Genomic DNA, 24,044 nt, shown 5'->3' with positions numbered 1-24,044 from the left:
ATCCCATCCTCCCCACTCCCCCCACAGTGCTGCAAATCCCTGGCATCACTAGACAAGCACATCAGTCGTCCCCCAGGTGGGTTAGGCTAGACTTAAGTTGCCTGGGCTCTGTCCTTGCTGTGTCTGAGACTAGGCAGGGCTCTCAGCTCCTCTGGGTCAGCTGTCCAAAAACTGCCACCACACTGACCTAACCTTTTGGATCTGCTAAACCAGGTCTCAGCACCTCAGCCTGGCAGCTCTGAACTGGGGGAAGCAAGGAGAGAATTTCTGCTGTAGACTGACCTGGTTTAGACACATGCTCCTGCAGCCCCACCAGTTCCCAGTAGGTCTCCACCGGTGAAGGAACCTCCGTGGAGGATTCCTCTGTGCCCAGGGTGCCAGCATGGCTCTCCTGCCTGGAGGCACCGGGCTCTCTCCCTGCCCACCCTGCTCCCATCTCATCCCTGGGCACCCAGGGGTGTTCAGGACTCCCACAGCCCCCACCAGCTCTGCCCTCCCTCCCCCATAAGCCAGCCCCCATCCCCAGCAGAGCCGCATCCCCCCACCCCGCCTCTACACCACCATGGCTCGGCCTTTCTTCCTTTTCATCCCTTTCTCCCTCCCTGAATACGCTTTGCTTGCTTTGGCGGCGCGGGGCAGGGAGAGCCCCTCTCCCCCCTCGCTCCCGGGGATCCCCCCGGCAGATGGGGCCGGGATGTGAATGTGCACACAGTGAAGCCCCTAAGAGGATTTGCTGGTGCCCCTTTCATTGCGAGCCTTTGTGTGCTGCTCCACTGCGGTGGGACGCCCCCGAGTTCTCCCCCGGCTCCTCTCTCTTCCACTCCAGAAGAAAAGAAAGTGCCTATAAAGGCCTTGTTTGTCCGACTTGTTTGAGAGGACCATATTGCTGTAGGTGCCGCGGGTCCCGGCGTGACAGCGTCGCCCCTTTGAGAGCGGGTGACGTGCGGCTCCCTCCTGGGAGGGTCCGAGCAGGCGGCTTAGCCAGGCGCTGGGAAAAAAGGTTTCAGTTGCATTTCAATGTCCATTGAACCCTGAATCCCCGGCGATGGTTTTTCCAGGGGCTCTGCAGACAGACAAAGGCACGGAGGAAGAGGCTGGGAAGATGCTTAGCGTCCAGGAGTGGGTGAAGGACCTGCTACCCCCCAAAATCCCATCCCGGAGAGCTGAACAGGGCTGGCAATGCTGCTTTTCCAATGACATCTAGTGGTAAAGCCAGGCAAGGAGGAAAACGTCGGCTGGTTTTTCCTGGCTTGAGCGAGGCACCTCCCGCTGCGGCGTTTTGCCCTTTGTATGGCAGCAGACAGCCCCCAGTGAAGAGGGAAGCACAAACAAGCTGCACAACAGCCTCGGCAGCCCCGAGATGTCAACCAGCCCACCCTGAAACGGGCGCTGCTCCCTGGGCCTCGTCCTGGATTTTTTGGGCTGGAAATGGAGGTATTCAGCAGCACACCGCTCTCGTCCTCTCTGGGTCTGTGCTCCAACACGTCCCCATGCGTGCTGCCAGCGGCTCGGAGGCACGTATGTGACACACGTGGCAGGCCTGGGAATATTTCCAGTGCAGGCAGAGTGCTCGCAGCAGCAGCCACAGGCAGTGACCCTGAAGCACAGAATATGGCTCCGGGGATGCTTGCAGGGCATCGCAGCCCAGCTAAGGTGGCCCCCCAGGACCTATGGTGGTCCTGACAGGGGGGTGATGGGGTGGCCAAGTCTAAATAACAGCCTGGGCTGCTCACTGTTTAACCAAAGTGTATTAAGATGTCAGGAAGACCTTCCATACCTCACCAGACCCTGGAAAACCCACTCTGGAGAGCACGGTCATTAATGTCTCCACTGCAGCATTTCAGAGCCATTTCTTATGGCTCACTGCACACCAGAGCACCCACACTGCTGGACCATGAACTGCTGATGGATGTTGTCCCAAGCTAAAAGGGACCATGGACCCAAGTCCTCTCCTGCACAGCCTCTTCTGCAGCAGATCACCTTGGCTTCCCTGGTACAAGGGTACCCAGAGCAGCAGTGGCTGCCCCTTTCCTGGGATTGTCCAAGGCACGGTTGGATGGGCTTGGAGCAATCTGGTCTGGTGGAAGGTGTCCCTGCCCATGGCAGGATGTGGAACAAGTTCTCCCCCAGCCCAAATAATTTGGTGATTCTCTGACAGGGCATGCAGAAAGGATGCACCTGAGGATGCATCAGGGAATGAGAACTTCATGACCATGCTGACAGCAGGACAAAGAGACCAGAAATACAGATGCAGGAGGTGGCTTTGGTGGTCCTGCACAGAGACAGAGCATCTGTAACCTTCATGGATTCTCACAGCTTGTGCCCAGAGCCTGTGCCACACTGTGAGCAGCCAGATGTGCAGCTGAACCCAGCCCATTGGGCTGGAGGGTGATCTTCAGCTGGAGGATGAAAATTGCAAAAGGAAACCCAGGAGGAAATTTCCTGTCTCCTGTGACATTAACTCCAGTCCCTCTGAGCAGTCCTATACAAAAGAGATGCCACAGCAAAGCCAGGATCAAGGAAAAGCCCACCCACCTTTTAATGCTGGGAGAGAAAAACTGAGTAAAACCCAGCACTCAAACAGCTTTTAAAATTAAATACATTGAATCCAGAGTCACAGAGACCAAAATGGGTTAATAATAAATTGGTGATGCTTCCATCTTCCTGAGCTCAGGGTGCTCGAGTGCTCTGGTAGAGGTCCTTGGGGTCACCAGTGCACAATGTTCAGGTACATCCATTGTTCCTGTACTGGATTTTATGAGAGGTGAAAGAAAACGAGGGAAAAAGCAGGAAAAAATTGAGACAGAACCACACAAAACGTGAGAGATCACATCCTTTGTGGGCCATAGGATGAGGAAGAAGCCTGTCCAAAGAAGGAGAACAAGCCTCCTGGATAACCTTCAGGTCACCTCTTTCTTCTCAGTCATGCTCTCTATCGTCCTCTGAGGTCTCAACGTGGCAAATGCCAGGAGTGTCCCTCTCCACGGCCTTTTGGGACAGTCATTGGTGGCTGCATGTTGGAGCTGGGAAGGAAGAGTTGCTACAGCATTTCCCAAACCCTCCTGGCATTAGTTTCTCCTTCAAAAAGGCTTTTCTTTCCTCTCTTTTTCTGCTCAGTGAGGACACAGGTCTGAACAAACACCGACAGTTTCAGCTCCTTGCTCTCCAGCAGTCTGAGGGACCTGTGCAATGGAGGGGGAGACTGAAGGACTGAGACAGAGCTGGCTGAACTCATTCTGAGCCTGGGGACAGAGTTGGAGCAACTGTGGTGGATCCATACGGATGTCAAAAGGAGAAATCCATCTACTCCTGGCCATCCAGCCCGCCCCAGGAGGCCATCCAGTGCTGGGGAGGGCCAGCTGATCCTTGCCTTTCTCCAGGGAGGAGGTGCCCGGGATGACCCATGTTCTTCCCCCACATCCTGAGGGACCATGCTCCTCTGCAGGTAGCTGGTGACAGCAGTGGCAGGACCACCCTGGAGCTCTGCAGAGCTCAGGTTTCATAACTGGAGCAGAGTCCAATCTCAGTGGCTGCTGGGGCTTCCCACTGCTGGTGCCAAATATCCCCTGGAGATCTCCAGGAGCCAAAACTCTGCACAAAGCCCTCATGTTCCCAGAGCCTGACTCTCTGCCTAGCCCTCATGGACACCCTCAGGCTGCAGGACTGGATGTGTAACACAGGGTCACCTCACACAGCAGAGGACATCTGGCCATGCAGCCCATGGCAGGGGTGCATCCCCAAGAGTCACTCACTCAGGGAAGGGCAGGGCTGTCCAGCTCCTTCCCAGGGTAGTGCAGGGTTGTCCAGCTCTCTCCTGGCTCCCCTGGAAATGGCACTGATGACCCATTGCTGTTCCCATCACCTTGATGACTACACATGCCAGCATCTCCAGACAAAAGCTCTCCTGGCACTTCATGGGAACAGGAGGGAGCACTGGGCAGTACCACACAGCCCCTGGGGAGCTGCCACCTGAGCCCTCACCCCAGAGCTCCAGTCCCTGCTCTTTCTGAGGAAGCCAGGACAGCAGGCTCACAGATATTCCTTGTTTACAAACCAGATGGGAATTCCAGGTATGTGTCCATGCATGCTGCATGCATTTCCCTGTGGACCCTTCTTCTGCACGTGGCAGTGTCTTGCTGTGCTATTGGCTTCAAGCTGCCTTATTTGATATTTTTCCCCCTCTGTATGTAAATGCAAGATTTTAGGGCAGAGTGAGGCTGATGAGTGCAATCCTGGCCTCTTCCACACTGGTACTGGCTGCCCACCCGGTGCATGGCTCTGGCCCTGACTGCTGGAAGCGTGCTGTGTGTGCTCTGCACGGTGTTTGTGTGGTTTGTGTTGGTGCCTATGCCCTGTGTGATAATCCATGTGAGCCTCCAGCCCGCCTTGTGTGAGGCACATGGATCTGTTACACTGTGACACAAAATAACTCACACAAGTAGGTTAGATGTAAAAGGAAAGAAAAAGAACTTTAAAAAGTAAACTTTTTTTTTTTGACCCCACTATATATACAATAGTAAAAGTGACAGTGGATTGGAGGATGAAACTGTTACCTCTCTAACCACACTGGTCAAACCAACAGTCTATCAATTGTCTCTACATACAAAGAAGAATGTAAAACAATCATTGTTTATATGAATACTGTGAGAAAACTCAGTAAAAATATGTAACTATCAGAAGGCATAAGAAACTTTTAGAAGAACTTTAAAACTCTCAGAAGAACAGGGTGACATGGATCCATTTGTGATGGGATGGGGCTGGAGGCTCAACTCAGCCTCAGCCTGTACAGCAAACCGAGGCTGAAACCCACACACGGCTCCAGCAAGGCAGACAGGACGGGGTATGGAACAAAGCAGGGCTGTTCCCCCTCTAGGGAAACTGAGGCATTCGGGGGAGAGTGTGGGTGTGTCACTGATTTGTACCCAGTCATTTATTTGTTCCTGGATACTGCCAGGAGCCAGTAGTGGAAGGAAATAAAGTTTGCTTTTCCTTTTTCTTGGAGAAAACCTTTGGAGAGGAGAGCAGGACTGTGCGAGGCTCTCCCAGACCTGTGTTGTCACAACTTCACCGTTGGTTTGGGGATTTTGCCAAGAGCCCGGTCCTGCATCACAGCAGAGGATGCCCATCATGGCAAAGCATCCCCATCACGGCACAGCATTCCCAGAATGACAGAGGATCTCAATCGCATCAAAGCATTCCCAGAGTGACAGGAGATCCTCAGTGCAGCAGATCATCCCGCATGGCTCGTGGTCTTAATGTGTGGGGGACAAATCTGAGTTCATTGCGGTGCATCCCTCAAGGTTAAGGACATGCACGGGGCCAGGCAGGCCCAGGCCGTGGTCCCACCCGTCCGTCCCACATCCCTTCCCGCATACCCTCTGCCTCCCCTCCCGCATCCCCTCCCGCCGCTGCGCCGGGGCGGCACCGGGGAGATGCTGCTCGGAGCCGGGCGCAAGAGGGCGGGAGGCAGCGGCAAGCGGAGCGGAAGGAGCCGAGCCCCGACGTCCAGGCGATCTGTGCCTGGAGCTGAACCAGGCCAGGCTTCTCATCCCGCACATCCCCATGGAAACCTCGGCCCCTCCGCCCTTCCTTGCACCCCCGCCCGATTGAAGGTCACCGGTGGCCGCGCAAGTCCGGGGGACCAGGGGGGCTGTCCGAGGGGTGCTCCCCGATACCCAGGGGCACCTGCCGAGGCTGCCAAAGCTGCGAAAGCAGGGATTGGGCACTTCCTCCCACCCCCGCCTGCATCCACCCCTCTCCACAGCATTAGGAATCGCCGGCAGCATCCCCAGGCAGCATTCCCGGGGCTCATCCCCAGGCAGCATTCCTACGCCTCCGGATCCAGCCCCGGGAGCATCTCTGCCCCCCTGGTCCAGCCCTGAAAGCATCCAAGCCTCTCGATCGAGCCCGGGGTGCGTGGGGTGCCCCACCACGGGGGGCTGCAACCGCAGGATCGCCCCCACCCCACCCTGGTTCTGTGGTCTTTCCTCTCCTGCGCTCCTCTCCCAGCACGAGTCCCCTAAATGCTCCATTTGAAGCTAATTCCGGCTGAAATCTGGTTTGCTTTCCAGCGTTGCTGCTTTAAATTGGAGAGATTGACCTTGTAGCAGGAGGTGACATGCAGATGCACATCAGCAGCCCGTCAGAGCGGCGGCGGGGGCTGGGGGGGGGGGGGTACGGAGCCGCCTCAGGGACACGCCAACTATTTTATGAGTAATTTAATATCTGGAACACAGACTTTTCATTCCCAGAGATCTGCTGGAGAAAGAAAGAACCTTTCTGCAGCCCGGCGAAGGCTGTTCCTCATAAGGAGGCAGAGCAGAAAAAAAGGGCTGGAATTTAACTCCTTGGTGGCCAGCCAGCGCAGAGCCTCCCAGCTCCCGGTCCCTGCAGAGGGCCAGGAAAAGCAGGAATTCCCTGCGCACCTCTAAGTGGGAGAGAAGCCAGGCTGTGTTGCTCCAGGCAAAAGAAGCAATTGCTCCTTCCCATTCAAATTCAAACGCAAGCCTGGGTGTGGATGGGGGGAGCAAACTTAACAGCAGCCCTGAAATGAGATTTGGGGTTGGAGCTGATATCTGAACTCCCTTCCCTGTCCCAGACTGGTTTATGCTGGATCAAACTCCACAGGAGTCTCCCTGGGGTTGGGACCACCCTCCAGTGGAACCAGTGCACCCAGGGCACCCATGCAGGGAGCTCCCGCCCTGGTGACAATTTGTCACTGTGTGTGACCTCAGTACCACCTAAGCTGCGATTTGCTGCTGTGTCCCCTTGTGATGCCTGTGACATCCCAGCAGGCACAACCCAGTGCCCTGTCCCAGTAATGCCTCTGCCCAGAGCCTTCCAGCACCTTGGCACAGCACTGAACCCACGCAGGGATTCCCATATGGCTCCTGATTGCTATTATGGTTTGGAGAAGGGGGGAGAAGGAAGAACACAAAAAAATCCCCCAATGTTTCACTCCACAACCTGGCCCAAGGGCAGAGGAGATGGTGGAGAGCAGCTGCCAGCTTGGCAGCAGCAACTGTGGCTCGGGGCTGTGAGGCTGAAGGGAAGGAAATGCTCGTGGGCTGTTCAGGGGGGAGCTGCTGCCAAGGGAAAAGCCTCTCTGCACTGAGGAGCAGTGGCATGAGCTACATGGGAGAAGAGCTGTTTGGAGGGGCTGGCATGGGAAGCTGATCGAGGAGGCCCTGTCAGGCACCCTGGCTGTGGCTGGTGCTGCCAGCAAGGACCAAGACTGTGGCAAGTGCATTTCTCTCTCTCTCAGGATTTTTCAGAGGTGCACACAGAGAAAGAAAGAGAAAACAATTTCTATTTCTGCGCCTTGTTTTTCCTATGTGGAATGTGTTTGGAGAATTGTTTGCTTGATTGGATTCTGGTGAGGATTGTTTGAGCCTGATGGCCAATCCAATCCACCTGTGTCTGGACTAGTGAGAACAGGGTCACAAGTTGCGGGTAGTTAGATATAGTAGTTAGAAAAGTAGGTATGTAGTTTTAGTATCTTCCTTTATATAGTATATTAATGTATTGTAGCATAGTTCTAATAAAGAAATAATTTAGCCTTCTGAACTGGAGTTGGACATCAGCATTCCTTCCCACTGGGTTTGCCTGCATTTTACAATACAAGACCAAACAAGGATGGTTTAGGAAGGGCTCTTCCTTGGTTATAGCAGGTACTGGGAACTCCTGGGTTCACTGCAAACCTCTGCAAGCTCCCTGATGTTTGCTGGTGATGTTAGACCAGACTGTGGCACTGACATCCCTGGCTCCATCTCACTGACAAACAGCATGGTTGTGCTTTGATTCCTCCAGCTCAGCTTCATTTCCATGAACACAGACCGGCACACCCATTTTCCACCACATCAGATCCTTCCAGAGACCTGCTTATGCCAAGACTGGAGCTTTGGCACAGAGAAAACCTCCAAACCTCCAGTTAGATAATGCAGGAGAAACCTCCATGTGATTTTCTTGCTGGTCCCTATTGCTGTGTGCCTGGGAGCAGGAAGATTTTATTTTAACTCTCTGACAGCTTTGTTAGTGTCTTTGCCCACAGCTGTGCTCCTGGTTCCCTCCCTGTCCTGCTCAAGTGGCCTCCAACACCGACACACCAAAGCACTCCACGGCTTCTTGGCAAAACACTGACATTCCTAAAACTCCTGAAGTCACCTTGAAACACCTCCTGCCCCAACTTCAGCATCTGCTGAGCATCTGGTGGCCTCGGCCTGGGCACAGCCCTGCCCTTGGTGGTGGCCTGACACTGCAGGTGAGGGTCACAGCACCGCCTGGTGAAGGGAGGGCTGTGGCTGGGCCCTAGGGAGAGACTGCAGCTGCCTTGAAAATAAACCCCAAAGGGAGTGTCAAGGAGCAGAACATGCATGTCAGGGGACAGCTGCGGAGCACACAGAGTGCACAGAGTGTGCACGGGGAATTGCACAGGGGTGGGTGTGCACAGGGGGAGTGCGCACAGAGGGGTGAGTGGGCACAGCACACACAGCACAAGCAGGAGCCTGCCCAGAGCCCCAGGCCAGCTCTGCCCATCCTGGGTGAAGACAGATCCTGCAGGTTTATTCCCTGGTGCAGCCATGCCAGGTTGAAGCACTGGGCTCAGGCACACATGGGGAAGGTGTAAGGAATTAATTAAATATACAAATTGGCCCTTTCCTGAGTGCCAGTGACCGTGCTGCTGCCCTGACCCACCCTTACCCCCCAACAGCACCTGACCCTGCACAAGTTTCTCTCCAGCTCTCCTGTTAATGGTTGTGTTGTTCCAAGATTGCCCTGTTTCCATGGAATAATGAATCCCGGCCCAAAGAGCAGGGCAGGAGATTCAGAAGCAGGGCTAGGTTGGTCCTGCTGCTCCTGGGAACACCAGGTAGGACAGGTGGGACTGCCAGCACAGCACCCAACCACCCAGGTGCTTTTGGGTTTTCCCAATGTGGCCCTGAGCAGCACAGGGTGTTCAGCAGAGGGACTGATTGCTGTGCACAGGAGGAAGCAATCCCAGCTCCTGTGCAGCGAGCCATGGCAAGGGACATTTTGGCCATGGCCTCAGTGAGTGCTGTAACAGCTTGAGAGGAAGGGCACTCTCCAGCTGAGGGGGTGCAGGCTGTGGCTTTGGGGCTTCCTATAGGGTCAGAAATGTGCTGCCCTCCCTGAGTTGCCTGGGAAGAACTGAAGGGTGGTGTTTCATGGACCAACAATAGCTCCAGCACCCTCTGGGCCCCTTTCCTTATCCATTTTGGATACCCAGGGGCTGTGAGTCTAGTGGCAGCCTCAGGGGAGCAGGCAGCTGCCATCCCATGGGGCCACTGCCAGAGGTGGCATTGCTGGCTGCTGGGTGAGACCAATGGGAGGAAATGATGCCCTCTGCACTTCTGGGCAGCAATTCCCTCTGACCTCTGGGAAGCAGTTCCCTCTGCACCTCTGTTTCCCAGCTGTTTAAGCACCGTGAGGTACTCTTACAGCTGCTGGTACCTGCACTGCCCTCTGACTTTGCCCAGGCACTGCCAAGCCCCCAGAACCCTTTTGGCTTGTACTGATCAGACATCTATTTTAAAGATAACACCAGCTTTTTTCCTTACACCTTTTCAAAAATCAAAAATTATTATATCCATTACCTGGAAAGGCAGAAAGCTTCACCTTGGTGTCCAACAACATCCCAGGTCCCTTCCTGCAGAGCTTTCTGCTGCCAGCGCCTGTCCGCTGACATGCAATTGTCCCATGCCAGAAGAACTTTGCATTTGTCTCTATCAAATATCAGTGGGCTTTTGCCAGCTCATTTCCCAGCCTTCAGGGCTCTTGAAATGGCAGCCCTGACCTCCAGTGTATCTCTGTTCCTTGGCACAATGTCTCCTACCTGCTGAGGGTTCAGGAGGCTCAGGCAGTGTATGCTACCAGCCCTCTTTTGGGCATCAAACACCTGGTCTTTTCCCCCACCTGCCTTGCCCAGCACAGTTTTATTTATGATGCTGCATCTCCAGCTGTGAAACACTGTAGGTTTGGTGGCTGCACTGTAAAGCCCATCCAGTGCTCTGGCACCGAGGGAATTCAGAACACAACACCCAACACCTGTGCTCAGACCTTCTGAGAGCAGCAGAGTCTGGGACACCGGTGGCTGCACCCCGGAGGATGGAAGCCACAGATCTTGCTGCAGGAAGGATAAAGCTCCGAGGAGGTGAGGAGGAGGAGATATGACCGGGTTAATCCTGCTCGCTGCCTCCTCCCAGGCCTTGTGGGCATAGCTGAGCCCCTCGTGCTGCCCTGTCCCTCGGAGCTGTGCCCGCCCAGCTGGTGAAGCGAGGATGCTGCCGCTGCCAGGTGAGGGCTGAGCCAGTCTCCAGTGCCACCTGCCGGCAAATCGCCCTGGACGGGAGCCTCCGAGCGGGTCACAACAGCCTCAGTCACTGTCCTGCGCTGGGGTGGACACCTGAGCCGCCCAGAGCGGGAGGGCCTGGACTCACGAGCAAACCTGGAGACCTCAGGGGTGACGCTCCATTAAATCCTGCCCATAGCACACTCACCACCCCAAGATCTTTCATCATCATCTTTTCCATCCAGACCCTTTCAAATCCCAGACTCCCACAAAAAATTCCTGAATGCCCCGTGTCCAGGCCCACGAGATGGGCTGGGGGCTGCAGGCAACCCATCCACACGGGTGCAATGCTGGGTTGGCACCTGCCCCGGGACCAGGGCTGTCCCTGGGCTCCTCAGCTTTAATTCATCTGGGCATTCCTGGGTCCACAGCTCTGCTATTGATAAGGAGCAGGCCGGGAGGGTTTGGCTGTGCTCCAGGGTGTGGAGCTGTCCTAGGCTGACTGTATGATGCTTTTATCTATCCCCAATTGTCTGTTCTGTTTATGCTGAATAATAAGTTTTGCACCTTTAAGACTTGTTCCAGGAGTGAAGGGGGGGAGAAGAAACGTGGAGTTTGTTTTCAGAAACTGCACTCACTCCTCCACATTCCTTCTCCCGGACTGTGTTGTCAGCAGATGGACAGACAGCGAGACAGAACTCTCCTTTGCTTTTTAGTTAGTTTTAGCTCGCTGAGGCAAAGAAGTTCCCTGGACTGTGGCTTTTCCTTTTCTTTGGACCTGCTCAAACCTGCTCTGGACTGAACATCAAGAAGAGCACCGGCAGCTCGCACCTGTGGCCCAGCGGGCCGGACCTGGGCCGCGGCATTTCCAGTGCCAGAGGGACATATAAGAGACTGAGTGAGCCGAGCTGCAGCCCCGGTGGGGGGGGGTTTTCTGAGTTTGTCTCTCTTTTAAAGCAGCAAGAAATTTCATTGTTTAATATTCTTTAGGTTTTCTTGTTTAATAAACAGTTTTTTCCACTTTTCTCCAGGGAAGTATTTTTCCCCGAACCGGTTGGGGGAGGGACCAGTTGAATCTGCCTTCTAGAGGAACCCCTTTGGGGATTCTCTCCCAAATTTACCTTGAACCAGGACAGGAGCACAGTTCTGTGCTGGGATTTGGAGGCTGTAGTGGGGGTGTCCTCCACACCACCCCCAGCATGGCATCCAGTTGTTTGGCCCATGCTGACCTGCCCTGCCTTGTCACAAGCTTTGACAATCTTCTATGGGTATTTCTGTCACCACGACCACCTCAAAAAAAAAGTCTGAGAGAGGTTGGTGTCCTGCCACTGTCAGGACTCTCCAGCATCTCCCCACCTACCACCAGTACCCAGTGGCCCAAATTTTCGCATTATGTCATTGTCCTGCCCCCTGCTAAAGGCTGAGCTGCCTCCATGTTTTCCTAACCCTGGGCTGGGACCCTTTGGGTGGCTCTGGACGGAGATACTCGGCCTGGTCTGCAGCAAGAACTGCATGACTTGTCTGGCTCTACTCAGCAGTAATGAGATGCTAATGAGCCTGGGCTGCACCCAAGAGGGCGAGAACCAGTGCCCTGGTTGTGTGAAAAAGGCAAATCCTATCCAGAAAGGGACCAATAGTGTGAAGAGCTGTAATTTATTGTGCAAGAACGGCAGCAGTGTGCTTCAAGCACCAATTTGGGAGCAAAGAGTTTCCTGGGGAGTCCTCAGCTCTGCAGGGACTGCAGAGATTGGCCACAGACACAGCTACAGTGGGCTAAGCCTCAGGGAAGATGAGGAAGCCAGAGAAGACGCTGTCAGACCCTTCCAGCCCCACCAAGGAGTTCTTCTCTGTTGGTTCCAGCCAGACAGACTCGTTCATGGCCATCTTGAGGACCACACCACCCGTGGTGACCTGGAAACTGTTCTGCACAAAGTCACAGAAGGTCACCACCCTGTCGCCCCTGCTGGCACCATGGCCCTTTTTGATGTTGAGGCACAGGTTGCCCCGGGAGGTGACGTGGTAGGTGAAGTAGTAGATGCCAGGCACACGGCAGGTGAAGCGGCCGTAGCGGTTCTCGTAGTGCCCATTCTCGTTGGTGATTATGCGGTCGAAGCGGATGGGCTGCTCCCGGCGGGGGTAGGAGCTGATGCTCCTGGCAGCGGAGAACGCAGACTTGAAGGTGACCTTGTAGTCACCAGGTTCTCCCACAGGGCCAGGCATTCCCCTGTCACCTGGTACACCCACTGGACCTGGGATGCCAATGGGACCGACCTTCCCAGGCGGTCCCGGTAGTCCCGGGACTCCCTTCTCCCCTCTCTCTGCTCCACTCTGGCCAGGGGGTCCTAGGAAAGAGGAGGAAGAGTCATTGTGGTCACAGCCAAGCCCCATTTGTCTGCGGAGAGGGAGCATGAGCAAGGACACCTGTGCTGGGTGTGGGTCAGCGGAGACCCTGCCCAACAGGCAGGTGTGACACACCTTGCTGTCATCCCCCGCCTTCCCCAGGTTCTTTGGGGTGCTCCATCATCCCCACCTGACAAGACCTCAAAGAACTGGTGGAAATGGGTTGCTTTCCCAGGACCCCGTGCCTGGCACTGTCTTTCCCTGCTCTTGGCATTCACAAGACAGTGTTTTACCCACTTGCAGTCTCTTCCTTACCTTGTTCACCCTTTGGGCCATTCTCCCCATCCCTGCCATCGCTGCCCGGCTGTCCTGGTAGTCCTGGGATGCCTGGGATGGTGCCGTAGGTCCTGCAGAGCGTGGCGCTGGCAGACTGCCCTCCAGCAAGGCAGATCAGCATGGCCCACATGATCCTCATCTGTGGGAGTATGTAACGGTGTTGGGGGCTTTCCTGGGTGGTGGGAGGGCTGGGGAAGGCACTCTGAGCTGCTCTGAAAGATGGTGACTGCAAGCAAGTCTGGGTAATACCATCAGGGAGGGAAAGCATCTTACTGCAGAGCCAAATCCATTCTCCTGCTGGCCCTGGAGCAAAGGACCATAACCCTTGGGCAAGGCAGGGCTTGCAGTCTGTCGTCATTCTTAAATCCCCAGTTTACAAGTGCTTACAGCTTCAGCCACATGAATATTTGGGACAGGTTATCTCAGAGGTCTGATGTCCAACGTGGCCCTGCTGCTGCCTTGCGTGAGAAATTCCCCATCTCATCTCAGGACCATACTTGCAGGGTAAAATCCTTACTCAACCAGAGCAGTTTTGTCATCTGCAAGGGAACAGGCCTTGCCTTCCATCAGCATGTCTAAGGGACAGTGCTAGCCCTTGAAGATGGCAATGAGCCCTCAAACCTCCCTCCTCCATCCCACAGGTTCCCCTTGTGTCCTGTCACACAGCTGCTCAATGCCAGAGGCATTTCTGTATCTAACAAGCCTCACTGGGACAGTTATCTGGGCTTCCATCCCTGGGGCCTTACCTTCTTCCTGCCCTCCCTGCCCAGCTCCTTCCCCCCAGACCCTGGTGTGGGCGCATGTGGATAAGCACTGGGCATTTGGGGGCTGTATCTGGACATCACAGCACCCCAGCCACAACTCCCCCACCTCAGGTGGATTTTCCCAGCGCTGAAGCTCTGGTGCCAGCAGGACAAAAGATTGGTGAGATGGATCCTCCAGCTACAGCCGTTCTGATTTGGGTGTGGCAGGTCTAAGGACCGATCCACAGGCTCCCAGCCACCCGAAAACAAGAGCTTCTCAGGGCAGGAGAGCACCTCCAGGGCACCTTTCAGTCCCTGATAACCCTTCTGGAACTCTGCCACCCCTACTTTTATGTTTTCCTTCTTCTGGGTGGAGCAGGAGGGGTCAGGATCCCATCAGGGACCTCCACCACCCCCAGCCCAGCACCTCCACCCCCAGTTTCTCTTGTGCCCCAGGCCACAGGGAAGTGCCAGTGATGCAGGTGACTGTCACCCTGCCAGATCTGGGTTCCCCACGTGCTCCTGCCTGCGGGGGAACCTTGGGCTCAGTCTCACCCTTACCTTGATCTCCTTGTTCATCAGATGGGGAGATGGAGCAGGACACCCCAGTGTCCTACTCAGAAATGCCCAAGAGAAGAAGCAGAAGTTTGCTGCAAGGGTTATTGTGAAAGGATCTGGGACACATCCCCTTTTTATCTTTAGCTCCTGTCCTTTTTCCGTGGCAGTTTCAGATCCTCCGTGAATGCTGTTGTCAGCTGAGCAGGACAAGCCATCTCCAAATAGCACCCTGAGCCTCTCCAGCCACAGCTCTGCCCTGCAGGGTCCCTGGGTCCTGCTCAGGGGTTCTTGCTATGAGGAATACTCTCAGGAGCTCCAGATGAGTTTGAGGTAACCCATCAGAGCTGCAGAAACGTGCATGCAGTCAGCCAGCACCCCTCAGGCTGCTCCTCATGCTTCCAGCTCTGCAGGCCCAGGGGATGTTGCAGGGTCTCAGCACCCATCACCTTGAGTCCATGCCCCTGACTCTTCTGAATATTGTGCATGGGAAGTAATTTTACTGTGGGAAAAGCATTCCCTGCTTTGGCTACTGCCTTGTGGAAGTGAAGTACAGGATGTTCAGAGAGGTGACTGCCTGTTCCACCCTTCAGTGTGTGACACCAGGAGAAATCCCTGCTGGGTTTTGGTGGGCTCTGCAGCCTCCACAGCCATGAGCTTCTTTGGTCTGGCTCAGGAAAGCCAGAGTGCTTCCCTTGCCTCATCCTGGTAGGGACCCCAGGGATGTCCCAGCCATGGTGTTGGGATTTCCTTTGCAGCCTGTGCCCCTGTAAAGCTTTGGAGGGAAGGGGAGTGTCAGAGCCCTTCTTGGATGAGTCTTGGTGCCCTCTGGATTGGGGCTGTGTGGGGACACGGGAACCAACCTGTTCCTGCAGCAGCCAGGGGTCCCACGCCCTGTGCAAAGCTGGATGTGGGTGGGGTGTGGTGGTCTCTGATGGCTTGGAGACATGCTGATGCCACGCAGATGGCCAGATGTCACGTGCACATTTGTGCACACCACGGAGAGGTAGGACATGGAGGAAACGGCACACTACACCGGGTGCACTGGGGAAGGTTTTATTGACACTTTCCACAGCCAGGTCATGGCAAAGGGGTTGCTGCAGCCTATGCCAGGCCACCTGGCTGAACCTGAGGCAGCCCAGGTGGGGAGGGGAAAAACACAGAGAGACCTCTGAGGTAATGTGGGGTTAGCAAGGGGGATGCACGTGGCAGTGCCAGCAAGACCAGGAGCTCAGCACCATCACTGGGTGCAGATATACCAGATGTGCCTGTTCCCCCTGTGCAGCAGCTACCAGTGCTCAGCCCCCAGACCGAGGGGGGGTCTGGCTGCTGGGATTGATGCCATCCCTGCGGAGAAACTGGGAGCGTCAGGAGGAGCCCAGCAGCGAGCAGTGTGTTCAGGGCAGGTAGAAGGTGTCAGGGTGCTGGGGTGAGCTCTGCTGATTCTCTAGTCTGGGAAGAGCAGGAAGCCTGAGAAGACGCTGTCGGAGTTGGCAATGCCCACCATGCCATTGTAGTCATTCACTCCCAGCCAGACCTCGTCCGCAGCAGCCAGGTGGAGCAGCGACCCCCCTGAGCTGACCTGCATGGTGTTGGTCTTGTGGTCGCAGAAGCTGGCCATCCTCCTCTGGTTTTTGTGCAGGATGACGCAGAGGTTGGCTGTGTGTGAGCTGTGGAAGACGAAGTAGTAGACCCCGGGGAGCCTGCAGGTGAACTTGCCCGTGGTGGTGTTGTAGTCGTGGTTGGTGTTGGTGATGACGTTGTTGAAAACCACAGGGACGTTCTTCAAGGGGTACTGGCTGGTCTGCCTTGTCACTGAGAACGCTGACTGCTGCTTCTGCTTGGAGCTGCCCGGTATTCCCGGGGGGCCAGCATCGCCCACCTCGCCAGGGATTCCCATTGCACCAGGGATCCCAGGGAGGCCAGGCTTGCCTGGAGGGCCAGGGGGTCCTGGTTCCCCTTTCATGCCCTTGGGCCCTAGATGTGTAGAAGAAGCTGGGATACCTGTGGGGTGGTAGGGCATGAAAAGGAGTCAGTGTCAATGGCAGGATGTGGGCAGAGGCTTCTCAAGCCCCTTCCTTTGGGCAGGAGAGTGGTGTTGCCTCTACCACCTGACTACAGAGGATGCTCTCCACATCCTGCAAACCAAGGCAGACCAGCCATTGAGGACTCAGTGCCCCGCTGCAAGAGCCCATGTGGTTTCCCTCCTTGCTCACTCACCTGGTTCCCCTTTGGCTCCCTTCAGCCCATCCCGGCCATCCCTGCCTGGCATACCCGGCATGCCTGGCAGGCCTGGAGCTCCATAGCAGATGTGAGGGTTTTCTACAGTCACAGCAGAGCCCAGATTCAGGAGGAGGAGGGTGAGGACCAGATAGAGCTGTTCCCAGAATCTCTTCTCCATTTTGGTGTTCTGTAGCATGGAAAGTGAAAGAAAGTGCTGGAGTGAGGGGCCACAGCAAGGTGGCTTGCAGGGCATGGAGAAAAGGAGCCTAGATATACCAGGAACACCTGGATGCCATGGGTGTGTCCTCAGTGCCCCTCCTCTACACACTGCAGGACATGGGGAGGTGGATATGTGGAGATGGGCCCCAGGCTCACCTCCCACACCAGGGCAGCGCCTGATGGCACAGCGTGAGCTGGACTTTCAGTCCAGATGGAGCCATGAGGTCTGAGGTACCCATGTCCAGCCCCAAGCCCTCTGAGTCCAGTGTCCCCAAACCCTGGAGATGCACACACTACTGCAGACTGTCATGCTGTGCTGCACTGAAGCTGGAACTCCCTGCACGCAGCTGATCTCCCTCCTCCTCCAGCAGCAGCCTGACTGTCCTGGCTCTGTCCATCAGGATCAATCCTTCCATCAGCTGGTGCATCCTGTCTCCATCACACGTGCGCAGCCGTCAGTGCCTCTGCCTCCATCCTCTCCTCCTCCTCTCTCATCCACATCCTCCTCTCATTCTCCCCCTCCCCAGCAGTGTGCCATGCTGCTGGACCCCCAGTCCCACCCTTGAGACAGGGACCCTGCAGCATTTCTTACCTCTGGTGGGGACCAGGGCATGGGACCCACGCTGCCGATCCTGTGGGCGGGTGGTCACTACCAGCACAGCGTGGTGAGTGTGGCTTCCTGACACCCTCGTGGAGGAAGTCACAGCGTTAGGAAAGGGTAAAGGGCCCTTGCGAACACAGAACCCGAGCTGTTCCCTGCCAAATTTCACATCCTCCTCCCTGATGCTTTCTGCTGAGACAGCACTTTCTTGGCTGTCCAGCGAAACCTGTACTGTTGTACACTGCAACAGGAAGGGCTGGAAGGACAGAGATGGGACACAACTCAAAGAGATGTGGCAGAACCCCCCAAGCCACTGCAGGGAATAGCCCTCCCCAAATTCCCTGCTTTCCCTCTTACTTTCCTTGTTTCTGAGCAGAAGGGGATCTTGGGAGCAGAGCCTCAGGCTAGCTCCAGTGGGCCGGAGATGCCTGTGGCACTCAAGGGCTGCTGCAAGGTCACTGCCTGGCTCTGATGGAAGATGCTGCACCCCTAAGTAGGACTGGAAAATGTTTCCCTTTGTGAGTTTCTGATCTGCACCTTTCCCCATGCTCCACCAGGTTCTGCTGGGTGCTGGACTCGGAGGCCCCAAGATCCCTTACTGGGGTGTTGCTCCTTGCAGGTGACCCAGCCTCCTCCTCATTGCTCCAGGAACGGGGATATTTGAGTGCCCAGTGTTTGTGGAGCAGCTCCACTGAAGAGCAGTCCCAGGGTATGGCATCTGATGGCAGCTCCACCACCATCACCCCACAACCCCATCCGTGTCCCAATGTCCCTGTCCCTCCTCGCTGTAATGCCAGAGTACCACAGCTGCCTTTTGCCTTCCTGGGAGAATTTGGGTGCCAACTTGGGACCATGTGGGTGAGGTGTAGGATCTGCTGCCTGTGTTTTCCCCTGCAGGACAGCTACCTTGGGCTCAGCACAGAAGGACACACATAGCCCTGTCCCAGATGTTTCTTATTCCTCCTGGAAGTGTCAGCTCTGACTGGACACTCCATTCCTCCCCGTCCTTCTGCCTTTGCAGCACCAGGGACACGCTGGAATCACTTCTCTCCCTGTCAACTTGGGAAGGGGTCCAGGATATTGATAGTTTGGGGAAGATGCATGAGTAGAAAAGAAAACCCAAGGAATAGTGGTAGAAGTATTTATTTATACTTATGGGGAGGTTGTGACAGGATGTGTGCCAGTGCCAGGAAGGCTTTTGCAGTGTTAGTGGAGCAGAAGCAGTGGCAGGCAGTGATTTCCCACTCAGGAGCAAAGAGCCACAGCTGGTGACAACTGGGAGTGGAGCTTGAGTGCCCAGGAGGAGAAAGGGATGAGAGTCCACAGCCTCCAGGACAGTGCAGGCAGGCTCAGCATGGAGGTGAGTGCTGCAGTGGCGACCCACAGCTTGGCCAGCTGTGACACTGGTGCAAGCACAGAACACTTCTGGCTGCTCAATTTGGAACGATCCCCACGCGCTGTGGCACTAAAGCATCCCACACACCCAGAGGGGAGCAGCCAGGCAGGCAGACACCCCTTGACGCTGTGGGAGTCCCTCAGGCCGTCTCTGGGGACACCAGGAACCCACTGAAGACGCTGTCGGCCTCGGAGCCGCTGTAAATGGAGCCGCTCCGGGTGGGGTTGGTGGTCAGGGACACCTGGTCACCCGTGGCCAGGCTGAGCACGCTGCTGCCCGAGTTCACCTGCAGGATGCCATGGCTGTTGTTGTCACAAAAGCTGACCACGCCCAGCCCATTCTTGGTGATGCTCAGACACAGGTCTCCGCTGGACACCACCTGGAAGGTGAAGTAGTAGAGGCCAGGAATGTGGCAGGTGAACTTCCCGGTCTGGGGGCTGTAGCAGTTCTCCTGGTTGGTGATGATCCTGTCAAACACCACCGTGGTGCCTGCACGTGGCGGGGACAGCCTGGAGGCGGAGAAGGCAGGATGTGGGTGCTCCAAAACATCGCCAGCTTGCCCTTTCTGCCCTGGTGGACCTGGCACCCCTGGCATCCCCCCGAGGCCAGGAATGCCAGGTAGGCCACGCATGCCTGGTTTGCCAGGAGGCCCTGGTTCGCCTGCATCCCCTTTGGATCCCTTGATGCTCGGGCTCAGCGCTGGTCTCCCTGGGGAGAAGTGGGGAGGAGAAGGCGTTCACGTACATCTGGCATCTCCTGAGCTGCTCCCACAGCCTGGGATGCTCCATCCAAGAGGCTCCCAGGCCCCCAACATCCCCGGCTTCCTCTTACCTGGCTCTCCCACGTCACCTTTCTGCCCTGGCCTCCCATCACGGCCAGGGACTCCAGGGGAGCCGTTCTTGCCATCCGGTGCCCTACACACTCCATCCTCCAGCAGGGCCATGCCCAACACTGCTGCCAGGGTGCTGGCTGCCAGCAGGATTCCAGGTTGCATCCTACAGCACAGGGATGAATTGGGGATGGAGACAAACACATAGATTAACCTTGGTCACAGATACGCAGGTGCCCTCATCAGATGCATCCACAGATCTACTGAATTGTCCAGTATGGATAACCACACACCACATGCAGGGAAAGGTTTTGAGGCTGTGTGATCTGAGATCACTGATGGCACCGAAAATCTCTAGCATGCCCATGGCAGAGCTCTGGGATTGAAAAGCCCAGAACATGGAGCATGGCACAAACTCTTTCTTCCGAGTCCTGGGCATGGGTAGGGGCACCTCAGATGCCTGTAGAGAATATTTATTCCAGTTTGGGGGGTGAAGAACTGCTGTGTGGGGCAGTGGTCCCATGGGATAGAGAGCACAAGGGAGGAAAGGATGCAAAGATACAGTACAGTGATAAACAGGAAAGGGAAAAATGGCAAATGGGATCCAAACCTCCAACATGCAGATCTGGGAGAGAGGACATGGATCTATCCCAAAACCTGAGGTTCTCAGCCTAGGACAAGTCTGCAGAGCCCAGTGATGTCCACAATCACACAGAGCAAGGACAGATTCCTGCAGATTCTTCTTCCCCCCCGCATCAGCTTCTCCCTGTTTTTCTACTTTGAACCCTTGTGGAGGGGGAAGTGAAGAACAAAGGAGGACAGGGAGCAAGGACTGGAAAGGGGTGGCAGAAGAGGAGAGTGTCCCCAGCTGTTTGTGGTGAATTACCTTGGTGCAGAGGCTGAAGACAGGGCAGTGTGAGCAGCTCCGTTTGCTAAAAGCTCTTCTCTGGGAGTAGGGAGGAAGAGGAGTGGGGTGGGAAGGATGAATTTGCATGCACTGCAGTTTGCCTGGTTGGAGAAGGGATGTGTTGAGTTTCACTTTCTCGCTAAGAGAAAGAAACTTGTTCCTCTTTCCATGCTTGATTCTGGCTTTACTGGAAACAGCTTGGTCAGGAAGAGTGCAGCACTACTGGGTGCCCAGCCTGGCCCAGCACAAAGCAACATGATTGGAGGATGCCCACAGGCTGCTGAGATGGCAGGAGGGGACAGGTGATGGGAGCACCAGGTATCACAGCCGCCCAAGGGATGCTTAGGGCAGGAGATCACTCTTGGAGGCTTCTGCTCTGGATTATGGGCAGAGTGTCTGTCACTTTGTCATGGTGCTGCTGGGTGCTGACCCCTCCAGATGCTCACCTTGGCACTGCACTTGGATGGAGCAGGATCCAGCAAAGGGATCACTAGTGCCTGTGTGGCTCAGCTGGGCCTTGAGTATTTTGGTTGGATATTAGGGAAAGGTTCTTCCCCCCGAGGGTGGTTGGGCACTGAACAGGCTCCCCAGGGAACAGTCACGGCCCAGAGGCTGCAGAACTCCAGGAGTGTTTAGCCAGTGCTCTGAGGCACAGGCTGGGATTGTTGGAGTGTCTGTGCGGGGCCAGGAGTGGGACTGATGATCCCTGGGGGTTTCTTCCAACTCAGGATAGTCCATGGCCCAATGATTTCTTTCCTGCTGCCCTCACTTCAGTGCTTTGGGGACCTGGTGTGTAGAGTAGAGTGGGAAAAAATGAGGATATCTGGCACCACCCTTTGGGTAGCTGTGCCTTGCACCAGCCAGATCTGGGCAACCCCAGGAGCTGTGCGTGGCCTGGAGATCTGCCAAGTGAAATAACAGTACCTCCTATCACTGACTGCAGGGAATGAGTCCAGGGGTGCACATTCAGCTCTGCTGAAAAAGATCCCCAAAATGCCACCAGTCCCCAAACCCTATCACATGGAGATCGGAGGTGCCACAGTGACTCTAGCAGGTAAACATCCTTGGGACCCTGGGGACCACCCAGGCCACCCCATGGGGGACACAGTGGGCAGTGAGGAGGGGCCTTCTCATCCATGTTCCCCTGAGAGTCCTTTCAGGACTCCCGTGGCAGCTGCCCTGACCTGGAGCTGGGACTCAGGGGAGGATATCCAAGGAAAGAGGATGGTAAGCAGACCTGGGATTAGGGTGACTCCAAAGTCAAGGGGGGTTGACAAACCCCCTATCCCCTCCGCCTTTTGCTTCCTTCATTCCCAAGGGAGGAGTTGCATCATTTCCAAAACAGCTGAAAAAGGCAATCACCAAAACTCAGTCCAGAGACCTTTGCCAACAGAGATCTGTCACTGAGCTGGTCTATAATTCATTGACTAGATGCCTGCTTAATGCAATTTATTACACATTTTTAATCAAAATGTTACCCCATAATAAATCAGATGCCCAGAAGAAATGTGATCTTATTTTATCAGCAGAGTTCCCCTATCAACCCAACCTGTAACCATGTCAAGACAAAATGACAGGTGAGTTGGAAAGGACCTACATTCTGCCAAACGGTGTTTCTGGACAGTAATTGTATTTCTGTCCTATTGCCCTTTCTTAATACACAGCCCAAATTAGAGCACTCCATCATTTCATCCAGTATTGATTGATGGCTGTGTCCTCATGCTCTGTGTCCTTTGTTTTCTGCTGTCCCCTTAACCCCATTTAAATGCTCAGTTACAGGGGCTGTGGGTTTCCAGCACCTCCTGGAAGCTGGTGTTGGTCCAGGTGTTCCCTCCCCCAGGCCCTTGAGATTTCTGAGAAGTGTTTAGCCCCGCTCACTTGACTTTCAGAGTTGCTGTGGTCAAGCCAAGCCTTCCTCTCCGATCCTCTGAGCAACTCCTCCTCCTCCTCTGGATCTGCAGCTGAGACATCCCAGACTGGTTTGGGTTCGAATGGACCTTAAAGCTCATCTTGTTCCACCCCCTGACGTGGGCAGGGACACTTTCCATGTCCAACCTGGCCTCGGACATTTCCAGGGATGGGGCAGCCACAGCTTGTCTGGGCAACCTGTGCCAGGCCCTCCGCACCCTGAGGAAGATTCGTCCCCAGCATCCAATGTGACCCTGCCCTCTGGCAGTGGGAAGCCAACTGCAGTGACAGCCGCGGCTCCAAAAGGTGCCGGCCGCAGGGAGCCGGTACGAGCACTGCACGGCACCATCCCGGCGGCTCCTGCAGGCCGCAGCCGCCAGCACAAAACGTCCCAGCCCGGCGCCCTCCGGTCCCCCCCGGCCCGACGCCCTCCGGTCCTCCCCGGCCCGGCGCCCTCCGGTCCTCCCCGGCCCGGTACCCTCCGGTCCTCCCCGGCCTGGCGCCCTCCGGTTCTCCCGGCCCGGTACCCTCCGGTCCTCCCCGGCCTGGCGCCCTCCGGTTCTCCCGGCCCGGTACCCTCCGGTCCTCCCCGGCCCGGCGCCCTCCGGTTCTCCCGGCCCGACGCCGGCAGGGGGACGCGGCCTGCCCGGCAGCGAGGGGACGCGCCGCGAGGTGGCGCTGCTGCCTCGGCCACCGCAGCGCCGCCCGGCCCGGCCCGCGGCGGGGACGGGCCGGGGGCCGCGGGGCTCTGGCGGCCCGTTCGGCTGCACCGGGCCCGCTCGGACACCTCTGCCGGGCACCCGCGGCCGCACGTGGAGCCGGGAGAACCCATCTACCCCAGCGGCCTCAAACACCCTTTCCCCAGGCTGCGGGCGGCTTGGCCCTCCCTGGCACTGGGGGACAAGGGGGGTTTGCTCGGTGGGATCAGGCTGTGGCGGGAGGTGCGGGCCCGTACAGCCCTGCTGGGTTCTCCCTGTGGGGCAGGTCCAGCGCAGCCCCCCAGGCAGCACCACGGCCAGGCTCCAGCATGGAGCAGGGGCTGAGGCCATGTACGGGACCCCAGATGACGTGGAATGGAGCCGGGCCCAATGCAGAGATTACCTGGAATAGCCAGAGGACGTAGATGTTCCATAGAGCCCCAGGTGTCACAAAATCATCCCCAAAGAGGATGGTGCCTTGGTACTTGGGGAACCTGAGCACTCAGGTGAGCATCCACATGATTTAGGGCACCTGTTATGGCCTCTTGGCACTGCTGCATACCCAGGAACTCTGCTCCAGATGATTTTTACCCCGAGCACCCCACCTCCTTTCAGCACGGGGCAGTTCCTTCTCTGGCTGCTCTCCCAGCTGGGGATGCCAGGCAAGATGGGTCCGTGCTCTCCCAGCCCTGCAGCCCTTCGTGGAAGGGAAGTGTCCCCTGCACAGCCTCCCCCATCCCCAGTGCCTGCAGGCACACACGAGTTGCTGACAGCAGACAACAGGGAGAGATGCTGCTGCGCTGCCTTTCCTGCTGGGGATCCCTGGGGTGCCAAGCTGGCAGGCAGGAGCTGCCAGAGGAGGATAAATCAGGCAGCTGGCACTTACCTGTCCTGAATGGAAGGCAGTGATGGAGATCAGCACTGCTGGCAGGTAGCACACACACCTCTGCTGCCAGTCACCAGCATCCCAGTCGGCCACC

General features: G+C 56.2%; 3 protein-coding genes across 9 annotated transcripts; all 3 read right to left on the bottom strand.

Moving 5' to 3' along the window:
* Positions 1-11,943: 11,943 nt before the first annotated feature.
* On the bottom strand, positions 11,944-14,397 carry C1QB (complement C1q B chain). Its single transcript, XM_053997621.1, has 3 exons — positions 14,290-14,397; positions 12,965-13,124; positions 11,944-12,651 (listed from the first exon to the last, which is right to left on the bottom strand). The coding sequence occupies exons 1-3, from the start codon at positions 14,305-14,307 to the stop codon at positions 12,083-12,085; spliced, it is 747 nt and encodes a 248-aa protein (XP_053853596.1). The 5' UTR covers positions 14,308-14,397; the 3' UTR covers positions 11,944-12,082.
* Positions 14,398-15,323: 926 nt separating this feature from the next.
* On the bottom strand, positions 15,324-17,419 carry C1QC (complement C1q C chain). Its single transcript, XM_053997620.1, has 3 exons — positions 17,318-17,419; positions 16,504-16,693; positions 15,324-16,287 (listed from the first exon to the last, which is right to left on the bottom strand). The coding sequence occupies exons 1-3, from the start codon at positions 17,336-17,338 to the stop codon at positions 15,731-15,733; spliced, it is 768 nt and encodes a 255-aa protein (XP_053853595.1). The 5' UTR covers positions 17,339-17,419; the 3' UTR covers positions 15,324-15,730.
* A 1,034-nt stretch (positions 17,420-18,453) lies between these two features.
* C1QA (complement C1q A chain) lies at positions 18,454-23,051 on the bottom strand. Of its 7 annotated transcripts, XM_053997614.1 has the most exons (6): positions 22,845-23,049; positions 22,337-22,419; positions 21,696-21,803; positions 20,438-20,497; positions 19,554-19,717; positions 18,454-19,430 (listed from the first exon to the last, which is right to left on the bottom strand). In XM_053997614.1, exons 5-6 carry the CDS (start codon positions 19,714-19,716, stop codon positions 18,862-18,864), a joined length of 732 nt encoding a protein of 243 aa, XP_053853589.1. In that variant the 5' UTR covers position 19,717; positions 20,438-20,497; positions 21,696-21,803; positions 22,337-22,419; positions 22,845-23,049; the 3' UTR covers positions 18,454-18,861. The 7 variants fall into 7 exon arrangements, with proteins under 7 accessions (XP_053853589.1, XP_053853591.1, XP_053853588.1 ...); XM_053997616.1 differs by lacking the exon at positions 20,438-20,497 and having other exon boundaries at positions 22,845-23,050; XM_053997613.1 differs by lacking the exons at positions 20,438-20,497; positions 21,696-21,803 and having other exon boundaries at positions 22,337-22,434; positions 22,943-23,051.
* Positions 23,052-24,044: the final 993 nt, after the last annotated feature.

Source organism: Vidua macroura, chromosome 23, assembly GCF_024509145.1.
Source record: "Vidua macroura isolate BioBank_ID:100142 chromosome 23, ASM2450914v1, whole genome shotgun sequence".
Taxonomy (NCBI): Eukaryota; Metazoa; Chordata; class Aves; order Passeriformes; family Viduidae; genus Vidua; species Vidua macroura.
This window is presented reverse-complemented; position numbering and strand designations above follow the sequence as displayed.